The sequence below is a fragment of the Lynx rufus genome, unplaced genomic scaffold (genome assembly GCF_022079265.1).
Source record: "Lynx rufus isolate CCGP_SWC_20201006 ecotype Redwood Valley unplaced genomic scaffold, mLynRuf1.p SCAF_7, whole genome shotgun sequence".
NCBI classification, from domain to species: Eukaryota; Metazoa; Chordata; class Mammalia; order Carnivora; family Felidae; genus Lynx; species Lynx rufus.
This window is the reverse complement of record NW_025814889.1, coordinates 5,050,100-5,062,461: the sequence shown is the minus strand read 5'-3', so window position 1 is coordinate 5,062,461 and position 12,362 is coordinate 5,050,100. Positions and strand designations below refer to the sequence as shown.

General features: G+C 51.2%; 2 protein-coding genes across 3 annotated transcripts in view; one reads left to right on the top strand and one right to left on the bottom strand.

Moving 5' to 3' along the window:
• The window catches only part of FBH1 (F-box DNA helicase 1), a 50,063-nt gene extending 49,993 nt beyond the window's left edge, over positions 1-70 (bottom strand). The window contains exon 1 of the mRNA XM_047067388.1: positions 53-70. Coding sequence (XP_046923344.1) covers position 53 — 1 coding nt within the window. The 5' untranslated portion in view covers positions 54-70. The remainder of the gene's footprint in view (positions 1-52) is intronic.
• A 450-nt stretch (positions 71-520) lies between these two features.
• Positions 521-11,992, top strand: ANKRD16 (ankyrin repeat domain 16). 2 transcript variants are annotated; one of them, XM_047065171.1, is made up of 8 exons: positions 532-1,155; positions 3,090-3,310; positions 5,150-5,192; positions 8,206-8,314; positions 8,751-8,912; positions 9,957-10,035; positions 11,015-11,241; positions 11,607-11,992. In XM_047065171.1, exons 1-7 carry the CDS (start codon positions 836-838, stop codon positions 11,170-11,172), a joined length of 1,092 nt encoding a protein of 363 aa, XP_046921127.1. In that variant the 5' UTR covers positions 532-835; the 3' UTR covers positions 11,173-11,241; positions 11,607-11,992. The 2 variants fall into 2 exon arrangements, with proteins under 2 accessions (XP_046921128.1, XP_046921127.1); XM_047065172.1 differs by lacking the exons at positions 9,957-10,035; positions 11,607-11,992 and having other exon boundaries at positions 521-1,155; positions 11,015-11,170.
• The last annotated feature ends 370 nt before the right edge of the window (positions 11,993-12,362 follow it).

The window sequence follows — 12,362 nt, the reverse complement described above, 5'->3', positions numbered from 1 at the left end:
CCCACGGCCGAGCCCCGCCCGCGCTCCCTGCCACGTCCGCTGCCTCACGCACTATGGCGCTCCGGACCCGGGCTCCCGCCGCCACCGCCACCGCCACCGCCGCCGCCGCCGCCGCCGCAGGGCCCGGGCCACCCGGCCTCCCAGTCCCAGCGTCCCCAGGGCAGCGCCAGCCCGAGCAGGCCGCCGACTTCCTCCGCCAGCTCCGCCCTAGCCGCAGCCCCGGGAAGAGCCCGTCGCCAGGGCTGACGGACGGCCTGCACGGCCAATGGGAACGGCAGGAGGAGGGGGCGCGCTGACGGACTGCTCCAGCGACCAATCGAAACGCGCTCCAGCAGGGGGCGCGGCTACCGCTGGCAGGCTCCGCCCCGTCCGTGCTTCCGCTGGGGCCGGGCAGGCGAGCGGAAAGTTTCCCAGAGTTCCTCCGAGCTCCCGGGGACCAGAGGAGGGGTCGCGGCGGGGCGAGGGGCTGGCTGAGGTTGGGTGCGGGAGGGGTCGGGGGTGGGGACGCGCGGGGGCCCACCCCCTCGCTGAGGGCCCGCGGCGGCCCCCAGCTGGCTCCCTCGGCCGCGGGGCCGGCCTCCTCCTCCGGGCGGCGCTCGGGCCGGGGGGACCCCGCAGCGGCACGCTGTGAGCGCGGACCCGGGCGGGGTCGTCGGAGGCTCCCGCCCACCTGAGGTGCCGCCCCCAAAAGAAGCCCGGGCGCCCGTGAGCTCGTCCGCAGCGGCCCGCCCGGCGAGTCGCGCGCTGGAGGACTGGCCCCACGCGGAGCAGCGGGGCCGGGTGGGTGTGGGGTGGGGGGCGCAGGGCTGGGGGGCCCCGGACGCCCCGCGCGGCCATGGCGGCGCCCGGGGACCCGCGGCGGCCCTACCGGCTAGCGCAGGAGGGCCGGCTGTGCGCCCTGCGGGAGGAGCTGCGGGGAGCTGGGCGCGCGAGCTGCCCGGGGCCCGCCGGGGACACCCTGCTGCACTGCGCCGCCCGCCACGGCCATCGGGACGTGCTGGCCTACCTGGTGGAGTCCTGGGACATGGACATCGAGGCCGCCAACCGGGACTACAAGCGGCCTCTGCACGAGGCTGCCTCCATGGGCCACCTGGACTGCGTGCGATACCTGCTGGGCAGAGGAGCCGCGGTGGACTGCCTCAAGAAGGCCGACTGGTAGGTGGCTGGAGTTCCAGAAGGATCTCTCCCCCGTCCCCTTTTCCGCAGAGTCCCAGATTCCCGTGTACTTTGTCCACCTCGACCCCATAGCTTCTCAGCCCTCCCCGACAGGACAGATGACCCACTGCGACCACTGTTCCTACTCTTGCGGGGTCAAGTGCTCCAACCTTGTGTTCCAAACCCGTTCTCTTCATGAAAGAGTATAGAATACGATCAAACAGGGAATTGTCTGTACCCTGTATAGCTTGAGCCTCGCCTAGCTGCATGAGTACACCAGTGTCATTGTTTGAACTTGCTACCTTGAAATAGTTAAAGGTGCACAGAAGGTTGCAAACAAAGGTTGCTGGAAGCCCCACAAGCCCACCCCCCAGCTGCCCCTAAAGCTACCATCTTACACAGCTGCAGTACGATATCAAAACTAAGAAACTGACGTTGCTGCAGTCAGTGTACTCATTCAGATTTCACCAGTTGTAAGGACACTTGAGTGTGTGCCGTGCTCTGTGTGATCTTATCACGGGAATAGCCTTGCATAACCGCCTCCACAGTCCACATACTCACCTGTGCCATCACCCAAACCAGCTGCATTTTGTTAGAGCGACATTGTGTTCAGTACTCACTACCTGGGCCTCCTTAGGGGTTATGAATAGCCTAAGATTCATAACGTAATGAAGTTCCTGCCTGCAACAGATTCCTGATCTGATAGAAGTATGAGCCACGGCAGATAGCCTTATAGTTAAATAAAGTGCGTCTTGCCCACTGGGATGGGGGAGTCTGCATGGGTATGTGTTGAGGGCTGCACTTTGGCCATGACTTAGCACAAGACTGAATTTCTGCTGCTGCTGGGCAGTAGGTCTGAAGACCTTAACAAGAAACACGTTACCTCATACGTGCCTCAAAACAATTCTGGGGGAACCGGCCTCCCCTCAAAAAACCATTAAAGGGCAAGGTTCATTTGACGATGTATTTGGCAGGTGTAGTCCCAGGGAAGCATTTTTGCCCATTCTCCCCTTCCTGGCTTTCTGCAGTACCTTCCCTGCTTTTCCAATCCTCATGCCTTGCTCAAGATTCTTCCCTCTGTGAAGTCTTTCTGGAAGGTTCCAGCCTTCATTTATTTGGGTTTCCCCCTCTTACTATCACTACTACATCCCCCCCCGAAGTGTTGGTAATTAATTAATATCATAACAATCTTAGGAGCTAGATCCTAGATGAGGCCTTGGAGGTCACCCACGTATAGTGAGCTCCCCGCTGTGTGCCAGACGTGGGTTCTAACCCCTGGAATAAGGAGGTAAGTAAGATCTGCCTTTGCTTTCCAGGGGTTGTGTCTTCCTCATTTTGCAAGGAAGAAACCAGAAGCTCATGGAATTGAAATGGCTCATCCAAATCATTTATGTGGCAGAAAAGGAAGGATAGAGTCACCTCCCTTGACATTCATGTAGCTTATTCCCATAACTGTGGACACAAGTCAGTTCAGAAACTTCTTATAGTCACGCTGTTTGGTTTGTGTCACCCATGTGTGCTCCTCATGGGGAGGCAGTATGTCCAATGTTCTTTTTTGATGCCTTCTCAACACAATTTAAGAAACAGTTACTGACTGAAGTAAATGGGATAAGTCTGGCAGGGTACTTCTTACACAAATACTACAAGACAGACTGTGGTTTCGACTCACTCTGTCTCAGTTCAGTCCCATAGTGCAAACTAGTTCAGAAGCGGGCCTGCCTCCTCGCTATTCCCCTCCTTCAGGTACACCTATTCTAGGGGCCTCACAGCAGGCAGAGAAGTTGCCCGTCGAAGCTGTTTTCCTGCTTCCCAGACCCCTGAGTCCCGTAGGTTTTCATCTCTGCCAAGGACACATGATTTTCTGAAGACCTGGTCGCACACTTCTAACGTCTCAGCTGCCCTTCCGTCTGACGGTTTGTCCTTGTTGGCCTTAGGACCCCACTGATGATGGCCTGCACAAGGAGGAATCTCGAGGTGATCCAGGACCTTGTGGAACATGGCGCTAATCCACTTCTCAAGAACAAAGACGGCTGGAACAGTGTCCACGTTGCCAGCCGAGAGGGGGACCCTGTGATCCTCCAGTACTTGCTCACTGTTTACCCAGACGCCTGGAAGACGGAGAGCAAGATCGGGAGAACCCCCCTGCACACGGCAGGTACGGCCAGGAGCCCTACAGGGAGCATGCGTAGATGTGCAGCCACTTGGCCTCACACCGCAGAACGCCTTCTAGTTAGAGTCGCCCACGGGGGTGGGGTTTGGAAACTAGAGGGCCAGGAATAAGAGCAGCTTTGGGGCATCTTGGCACACAGTTTGCTGTCCAAACTAATGGAACGTGGCACAAACATTCTTCCTCGCATTCATTCGCTTTTCCTGTATATCTATCCAATCCTCCCCAGTTTCCTAGACAGAAAGCTGGTTCTGTGCCTTACTGTCTTTGACCGTGGACAACGAACTTAGTCTTTTAAGTGAGTTTCCTCATCAGCAAAATCATGACCGTAACGATGCCCGTACCACAAGGTTGTTGTAGACTTCAAGGAACGTGATGTACATAAATCCCTTGGCACGGTGCTTGATGCACAGTGAGCACAGAACAGCTGGGTGTTGCTATTTTCAGCATCTTCTTATGTTGTTACTGTTTCAGGCAGGATAAAAAGAGACTGTATTTCTGCACATCGTCAGCAGCACCTACCATAGTGCTGACCATGTAAATAAATGTAGGTGCTTGTAATTAAGTACCTGGGCCTGAGTGTATTTGACTTATCCAGTGATAATGTCAATAAAAACTTGGGGCACAACTGAGTGATTATCCTTAAATCTGAATTGCCTATTTGTAGATTATTTTTAATTAGTGGAAAGCAAAAAGTGTTGTGGTATAACACAGATATTAAAGACCTCAAAAGTCCAGATCAAGACATTTAGAAAATAAGGGCTCCGGGTGGCTCACCCAGTTAAGCACCTAGCTCTTGATTTCAGCTCAGGTCACGATCTCACAGTTTGTGGGCTCAAGCCCCACTTCGGGCTCTGTGCTGACAGCATGGAGCCTACTTGGGATTCTCTCTCTCCCTCTCTTTGCCCCTCCCCCACTCACTATCTCCCAAAAAAGAAATAAACTTTAAAAAAAAAAGAAATTTAGAAAATAATCTTCAGCCTTCTGCATAGTACATTGAATTAGAATACAGGGCTATAGTTTCTCAAAACATGAATACCTATGACACAATATAGTTTAGGAAATACGCATACAATTATTACGGCCACAGAGAGCAGTTAGAGACCAAGGAATTCTTTCTAAAACTTTGTAAGTGAAGGGCACCTGTCGGTTAAGCATCCTTGATTTCAGCTCAGGTCATGTTCTCGTAGTCATGAGATTGAGCCATGCTTTGGGCTCCATGCTAAGTGTTGTTTAAGATTCTTTCTCTCTCACCCTCTGCCCACTCATGTTCTCTGTCTCTCTCAACTAAAAAAAAAGGTGGGGGGGGGGAAGCACTTTATAAGTGAGTAGAAAAACTTTTCTTTTTGCTCTTGAATTGTTTGACTAGTTGCCGTAGAAACTAGAAACAATCAGCACCTAGCCATTCACAAAAAGTGGTGGAGAACAGATAGTTGAAATCTTTATTATCAAGTTTGGTTGTCTTTAGCAGGAGAATTACATTCCTGGTTATTTTGTTGTGGATCACTATTAATATGTTTGTCTATGATAATATGTTTTTCCTACACAAAAACTGACCGGCCCTAAGGATTTGCAGCACAAAATTGAAGAGAAAGTTTAGGACTGAGAATTTGCCATGAAAGTGCTTATAAAGACAAGATAATCAAATGTTGACTAGCAACATCTTTACCACTTACCCAGCTAAATTTTTATTTTTCTAGTGTGGTAACAGTGTATCTAATTACTGCTTCCCATAAGTGATAGCTAAAAGGACAGGGCAGAAAGAAGAGGAAAAGAAAGTTTTATACATGCACTAAAAGGCTCTGACTCTCAACTCTCTTCTCCCAGCAATGCATGGCTGTTTAGAGGCAGTAAAGGTGCTTCTACAGAGGTAAGAACAAAACAGCAAATTGAACAAAGTATTCACCAATTGTGATGCTTAATATTGATACTGTAAGTAGAGCTCAGAAAAATTGCTCAGAAACTACAGTGCAAAAAGAGAAATGAACAAAGAACATAAGATAACTCAAAGAATATGACACAAAAATAGCTGACAACCATAAGGGGGGAAAATCATCCATGTATCTGTTCATTCGACAAGGATTCATGTCTTCATTCGTTCAGCATCTAAGCTCTAAGCACTATGCCAGATGCACGGGCTACAACAGAAGCCAGCCAGCATGGGTCCCCCCTCATGGAACTCACCCACGGGCAGAGAAGACACTGTTCGCATCCTGTGAGTCTGATGAGTGCCAGGAATTGCAGGATCCCTCCAGGAACATAAGACAGGGAGACCCAACTTGGCCGGGAGTGTGAAATCTTGGCCCCAGGGATATTTAAGCCATGATCTGAAGGAGGCTGAGCGTGGGAGGTGTGGCAGCATTCCAGGGGTAACAGTACCCGGGAATGCTCGGAGCAGAGAGAAAGCATGTGTGTTAGTAAGCTGAGAGAAGTTCAGGGTGTGCTGATACCTAAGGAGTGAAGGGAGGACAGTACACGATGAGGCTGGAGAGGAAGACTGGACTCAGGTGGGGCTGTGTGAGACTCTAGATCTTATTCGAAACGTATGAGACCCCACTGAAGGGTTGTAAGCAGAGGGGTGGGTGGATGGCAGTAAGAAGTTTGCATTTTTTAAGGTTCTCTGGTTGGAAAACAGAGCGGGTAGGAAGGGAAGCAGGAGTGGGTGCAGTGAACGTTGGGAGGCCGTTACAGTTAAACAAGAGAAATCGTGGCTGACCATAGGGGTGGAGAGAGAGATTGGGAGATACTAAGGAAGCGGAATCAACAGATCTGGGTGAATAGTTGGATCAAGGGAATGAGGAAGGAGAAGTCGAGGATGACAGGTTTCTCACTGAAGCAGCCGGTGGTGCTGGTGCCATTTACTGAGACAAAATACTGCAGGAGGAGCAGGTTTGCGGGGAAGATGATCATTTCACTTTGGGACACGTTGAGTTGCATGTGCTTGTGAGGCACCCAAGCAGAGACTTGGAGTGGGGAGCTACAGACACAGATCTGAGTCCCACAGGAGAGGTGTGAGCGGAGCTATAAATGTGAGCATCATCAACAGAGAAGTGTTGACTGAATTCACGAAACTGGGAGAGGTTATCTGAGGAGATGACGTATAGTAGGAAGAGAACAGGGCTTCATGCAGTGCTGTGCAGGAGCAAAGGTTGTACGGTAGATGGAAGGGAGAGGAGAGGCCTCTGTGAGGTCATATCAAAACTGTAATTTGAAGGAGAGGTTGGAGTTCACCTAGCGAAGAAGGGAGAAACGGTGTTCCAAGCAGAGGGGATCAGCAAAGGCAAAGGCAGCAAAGAGCTAGGCAACTGGGGGAGAAGAGAATGACCACGGAGAGGGTAGGACAGATAGGACCATGACAAAGGTAGAACAGGTGGAAGTGGGACCAAGAAGGTAGGACAGATAGGACCCTGAAGGTAAGAATGGAAGAAGATAGGAGAGGAGGGAGGTCAGATAGGGAGGAACGGAAGAAGGTGGGTGAGGTGGGAAGCAGGACCAGGACGAACAGAAGACCAGGAAGAAGGTAGGAACAGAAGACAGGATGGGTGGGATGTAGGACAGGTAGGAACAGAAGGTAGGTCAGGTGGGAGGCATGACCAAAAAGAAGATAGGAACGGAAGCTGGTAGGACAGGTGGGTGGTAGGACTGTAAGGAAGAGAGGACCAGGAAGAAGGTAGGAACAGAAGAAGACAGGATGGGTGGGAGGTAGGACAGGTAGGAACAGAAGGTAGGTCAGGTGGGAGGCACGACCAAGAAGAAGGTAGGAATGGAAGTTGGTAGGACAGGTGGATGTGGTAGGACTGTAAGGAAGAGAGGACCAGGAAGAAGGTAGGACAATTGTGACCATGGAGAAGATAAGAATGGAAAATGTTAGGAGGACGAGGGAGGTAAGACTGTGTTAGAAGGTAGAGGTGGGATTGATTGTGAAGACGGTAGGAGTAGAAGAAGACCAGGTAGAAAGTAGGACAGCTGGGACCGTAAGGAAGGTAGAAACGGAGAAAGCTCAGGTAGGAGGTAGGACCGTGGTGATGATAGGAAGGGAAGAAGGTCAGTCCATTTGGAGTCAGGACTGAGAAGAGGACGAGGAAGAAGGTGGGACTGGTAGTGCCGTAAACAAGGAAGATGGGAGGAGGCAGGTCTGTGGAGAAGGTAGGAAAGGAAGAAGGTCACCTTGGAAGCTGAATTAAGAAAAAGTAGGACAGGTCGGAATGGAAGAAGGTAGTACTGAGAAAGCAGAACCAGGAAGAGGATAGGCTGAAGGTGAGAACAGAAACGATAGGACAGTGAGGTAGGTAGGAACAGAAAAAGGCAGGACCCAGATGAAGGTAGAACAGGCAGGAGTATGAAGAAGGTAGGACAAGTGGGTAGTAGGACTGAGAAGAAGGTGGGATGAGGAGGACCAGGAAGGAGGTGGGACGGGAAGGAGGTGGGGTGTGGTGAGCGCAGGGAGGAGGGAGGGTGCAAGGAAGGAACTTGGAGAGAGGGGTGGATGTCACAATGTCCTGACCCCGTGGTTGTGACGTTTTAGATTTTGTCCTTTGTGATTGGCCCATACGAGTTTTAAGCAGGCACAGCCACACCCAGGGTACCTAAGAGAATGGATTCCCGGGCAGGAGCCCAGGGGAGGAAGACGGGTCGGAGGCTGTGTTTCGGACACGGGACTGAGATTTTGGTAACAGCAGTTATGAGGGATCAGGGGTGACCTCCAGCTTCTGGCAGAAGAAGCTGGAAAGATGAGGGTCTGTAGGACAGGGGGAGGGAGGTCAGAGGGGGAGCGGAGGTGCAGGGGACAGTGGGCTGGCTCTGGAGAAAGGGGAGGGGAGCACGCTCCAGATTGTCCCAGCTCGTCCGCACCACACGTCACCTACCGTGGGTTTGGACTCCAGGGGCCAGTACCAACCAGACTGCAGGGATAGGTGTGGCTCCACACCCTTCATGGACGCGCTTCAGTGTGGCCACATCGACGTAGCCAGGCTGCTGCTAGAGAAGCATCAGGTACGGAAGTGGTTTTATGTCTTTGCTTTTTCCTACAAGTTTTAGCTCCGGGAACAACCAAGAGCACAGTTGTTCCAATCCCTGGTTCAAATCCCAGCTCCGCCACGGTCTCCCCGGGGGACCCCTTGACCTCCTGGAGCATTAGTGTTTCCGTCTGTGATGTGGAGACACACGTGATTTCTTCGGGGGGTCCCTGTGAGGAGTAGATAATGTAACACTGAGCGGCAGTCTCACTGCCCCCACTGGGTGCCCTTCTGGCTGGAGCATGCCCACCTTCTGGTTGGAGAGCCTGCGAGGGTCTGGCACCAGCTGTGTTACCATCTGCCCAGAAAAACCTACAAAGTCCAAAGTTTTGCCCAGATGTCAGAAGGTCCGTGGACCGGGTCTCTTTGCTTCTTACCTTTGTTCTCCCCCCTCCCACCCCCCCATCTACCAGGCCAACGCGTCTGCCCAGGATTCCCTGGGGGCGCAGGCCATCCACAGGGCAGCGCTCACTGGGCAGAACGAAGCCATCCGCTTCTTGGTCTGTGAACTCGGCACGGACGTGGACGTGAGAGCAGCATCAGGCCACCTCACTGCACTGCACTACGCGGCGAAGGTCAGTTCCTTCCCTGCGGCGGACAGCTCGCGGCCCTGTCTCTTTGGTTCCATCTCTGTGCGGGAAGGAACCGCCCGTGACCTGCCCCTGAAGTGTCCCTTAAAATAGAAACCTGCCCTTATTTGCCTCTGGGTAAAATCTCTACTCCCAGTAACGCCTGCGTTTTGTGTTCGCGCCTGCCTTTCCGCCTTTGTGCCTTTCCGTTTTCAGGAATGTTATTCGAAGCCAAAAAAATTCATTCTGTGAAATTCCTAGTGCTCTGTCCGTACACTGGATTTCAGCTCAGATTTCTGTGAGGCTCTTCTGCTTCGAAACGGTTAAGACGTGCAAAACGTCTTCACTAGAAAAGTGGCTCCTTACAGCCCCGTTTTAAGTGTTAGGAGTGTTTTGTGTATTATCTTAAGCGGCTTTACTTATTTTTCTGGCTGCAACAGGAATAAATTTTTTTCTTGTGAACTGCACTCTCCTGCCGGTGTCCCCCCAGGAGGAATTGGGTGGGGCGGGGGGGGGTGGTTGGGGTGGCCCTGGGGGCTCAAACCAGTGGGTCCTAACACTGTAATGTGCAACCTTGACTTCCGCCTCACCGTGTACTGACTGTGTACTGACTGGCTGGCTGGCTGCTGGACAGGAAACCTGTAAAGTGCTTGGTAAATGGTGACATGAGCCGTAATAAGACTCCCATCCAGGATAGGCTGCTGTCTCTTCCTGTTTATCCAGCAACAAGCACATTTGCTTGGAGAGATCCCGGAATTGCAAGTTCAGTATAAATCCGGATATATACACCTTACGCTGAAGGAAACCCAGCTGTATTAGTCGATAATTTGGGCCTAGAGAGTAGATCCTCTGTATTTTAATAACCAAATGTCACCAAAGTCTTTAACGGTTTATACTTGAACTTGAGAGTCGCACGCATCTTCCTTTAGAGGTGGGAATTCAGTGTCAGCAGTTGAGTATTTTAGAAGAAGTACCTAGCGTGCATTATTAGCGTTGAATGCCTCACTTGTGTCCTTGTCACGGTGATAACAAGTGTATTTCAACACTCAGGAAGGACATGTGAGCACAGTCCAGGTGCTCTTAGCCTTGGGTGCCGACATCAACTGTAAAGACGCAAGAAATCGATCAGGTAGGCTTCTTACACATGCCTTGGAAGTTAATAGTAAACTGGATGTAAACGGTACACGGACTTTCTTATTAAAAACACTGGTTTTCGTGTTACGCCCCTAGTAGCTCAGCAAGCTTTGTTTCGAATAACATCTGTTGGCAAAGCTGTGGGAACGTTGCTGTTACCATGGCAATGGTGACGCCTGCTGCTCATTGCCGCTGTGTTGTTATCACCGGTATTTGAACCACAGCAGCGCGTGCGTGCACCATGGACGTACTTTCTATCCTAATCCACGGCGATGCCAGCTGTCCCAGTAGTACAGATTTTTCTTAGGTTGTCTCTCTTTCGAGTGTATTTGAAAACTATAATTTCTTAAAGTTGGGGCTCAGAAAAATGCTTTCAGAGCTAATCCTCTGGATTCGGACATTAGAATAAACCCTCCCCTTAACACCCTGTGCTCTGGCGGCCTACCTTGCCAGTACGTTCGTGATGCTTCAGAAACTCCCTCCGAGGCTGCACAGGACAGTCACCAAGTTCAGGGACACAAGACTTTTCTCCACAGAACACGGGATCCTGGGGCTCATGATGCCAGAAACCTTCATTGCTAGTTTTCCAAGGGAAGGTGTGTCAGTGTTTCTTTTTGTCACATCATTCTTATTTGTGGCAGTATTTCTACTTACACGGAAAGTTCACAGAACTTTGAAAGTCTTTTCTTTGCCATTTCAAGTCTCCTGTTTCTCGTTCGTTAAATTGCTTGGTTGCTGTAGACAGATCTGTTAAGTCTTCTAATTGGTTGATGTTTTTAAAACCATTTCCAACCCAATCAGGTTAAAAGGAAAAATGTTTTGATCTAGTAGAGACAAAGGTGTAGAGACAAATTTACAGAATACAGAAATTCTGTGTAGCCGAAGGGGTGTTGTTTGTAGGAATAGCTGCTCCCCGGGTGGGCGTCGCCCCAGGGGTCCCACGCCAGATTTGTGTGGCCTCTGTCTCCATGCAGCCCTGCACCTGGCCTGCGCAGGCCAGCACGCGGCTTGCGTCGAGCTCCTTCTGCGGTCCGGGCTGAGGGACTCTCGGGACGACACGGGTGCCCTGGCTCAGCAGCTCGCGTGCGGCACGGACACCCTTCAGTGCTTCGACCACAGCGCGGCGTCCTGAGGGCATTTCTGAGGAGGACAGCAAAACGCATGGTGATTCACATCCTGCTTGGGGAGTTCAGTGAAGTCGGTCAGTAGCCAGCGGCCTCTGCCTCCCTCCCCTGCCTCCCCTCTACCCCCGGGTCTTGAGGAGGCTGGCATCCTAGGTGTGACCCACACACGGGCAGATCTGGACTCAGGAGTGCCCCGAGTCTTCCATAATCTGGATTTCGCTTTTTCTGCCCTGCAAGTGAAATTAGATGATTATGAAGTCGGTGTCTGGAACCCTTAGAAATGCACGTAATTGCGTGAATACGGTATAGCATATGTATTTACACATATGTGTTCTACGGTTAATGCTATGGGGTAAGGCCGTGGTAAGAAGTGGCTATTTGTGTGAACCATAAAACATAACTGGCCTGTTTACTTTTTTCTTTTATTTACTTACTTCTTTAGAGAGCACGTGCGATACAGAGATAGAGGACGAGAGAGAATCCCGAGCGGGCTCCGCGCTGATAGCTCGGGGCTTGATCCCTCAAACCGCGACCCGAGCCAACATCAGGAGCTGGCCGCTGAACTGACTAAGCCACCCAGGCGCCCCTGCCTGTTTACTTTCTTCTTTCATAGGCTTTTTCTTGGCCATGACATTGGTTTCACTTTGGTTTTGGAGCCAGGAAGGAGATGCTTCCAACCTGCTTACATGGACATTTGGGAGGAAATAATGAAAATGTTTCTATATTCTGTGCACTGCTAGTTAAGCTATGACATTTTAATCTTGAGGTTATTTTTATTAGGTTCTGTGTTGGCTTCTTTCGGGTAATAAATACACCTAAAAAAATGCATCTAAGATACTTTCAAAATCTTTCTGGCACCCCAGTTTAAGAATGGAGTTCTTGAAACCCAGAGGTCACATTTCCTGTCCGTAACACCTGCCCACCAAGGCCTGTGACCGTTCAGAACGGCCACTTGACATTGTGACTCCACAAACTTTGTGGCAGTTGAAACAGATTGAAGACAGGATGAGTCCTCAGGCATTTGGATTCTTTTTTCCTTTTTTTTCGGGGGAGGGGTGGGGGGTTGGGTTGAAGATCATTTTCTCTGAGTGGCAGAGAATAATTAGCCCAAGTCAGTCTGTTAGAAAATCCCACGTGTCAGTCACGAGGAACACTTGGTCCTCGTGTTTGTTGTAGCAGGAATTTCTGGTTCTTCATC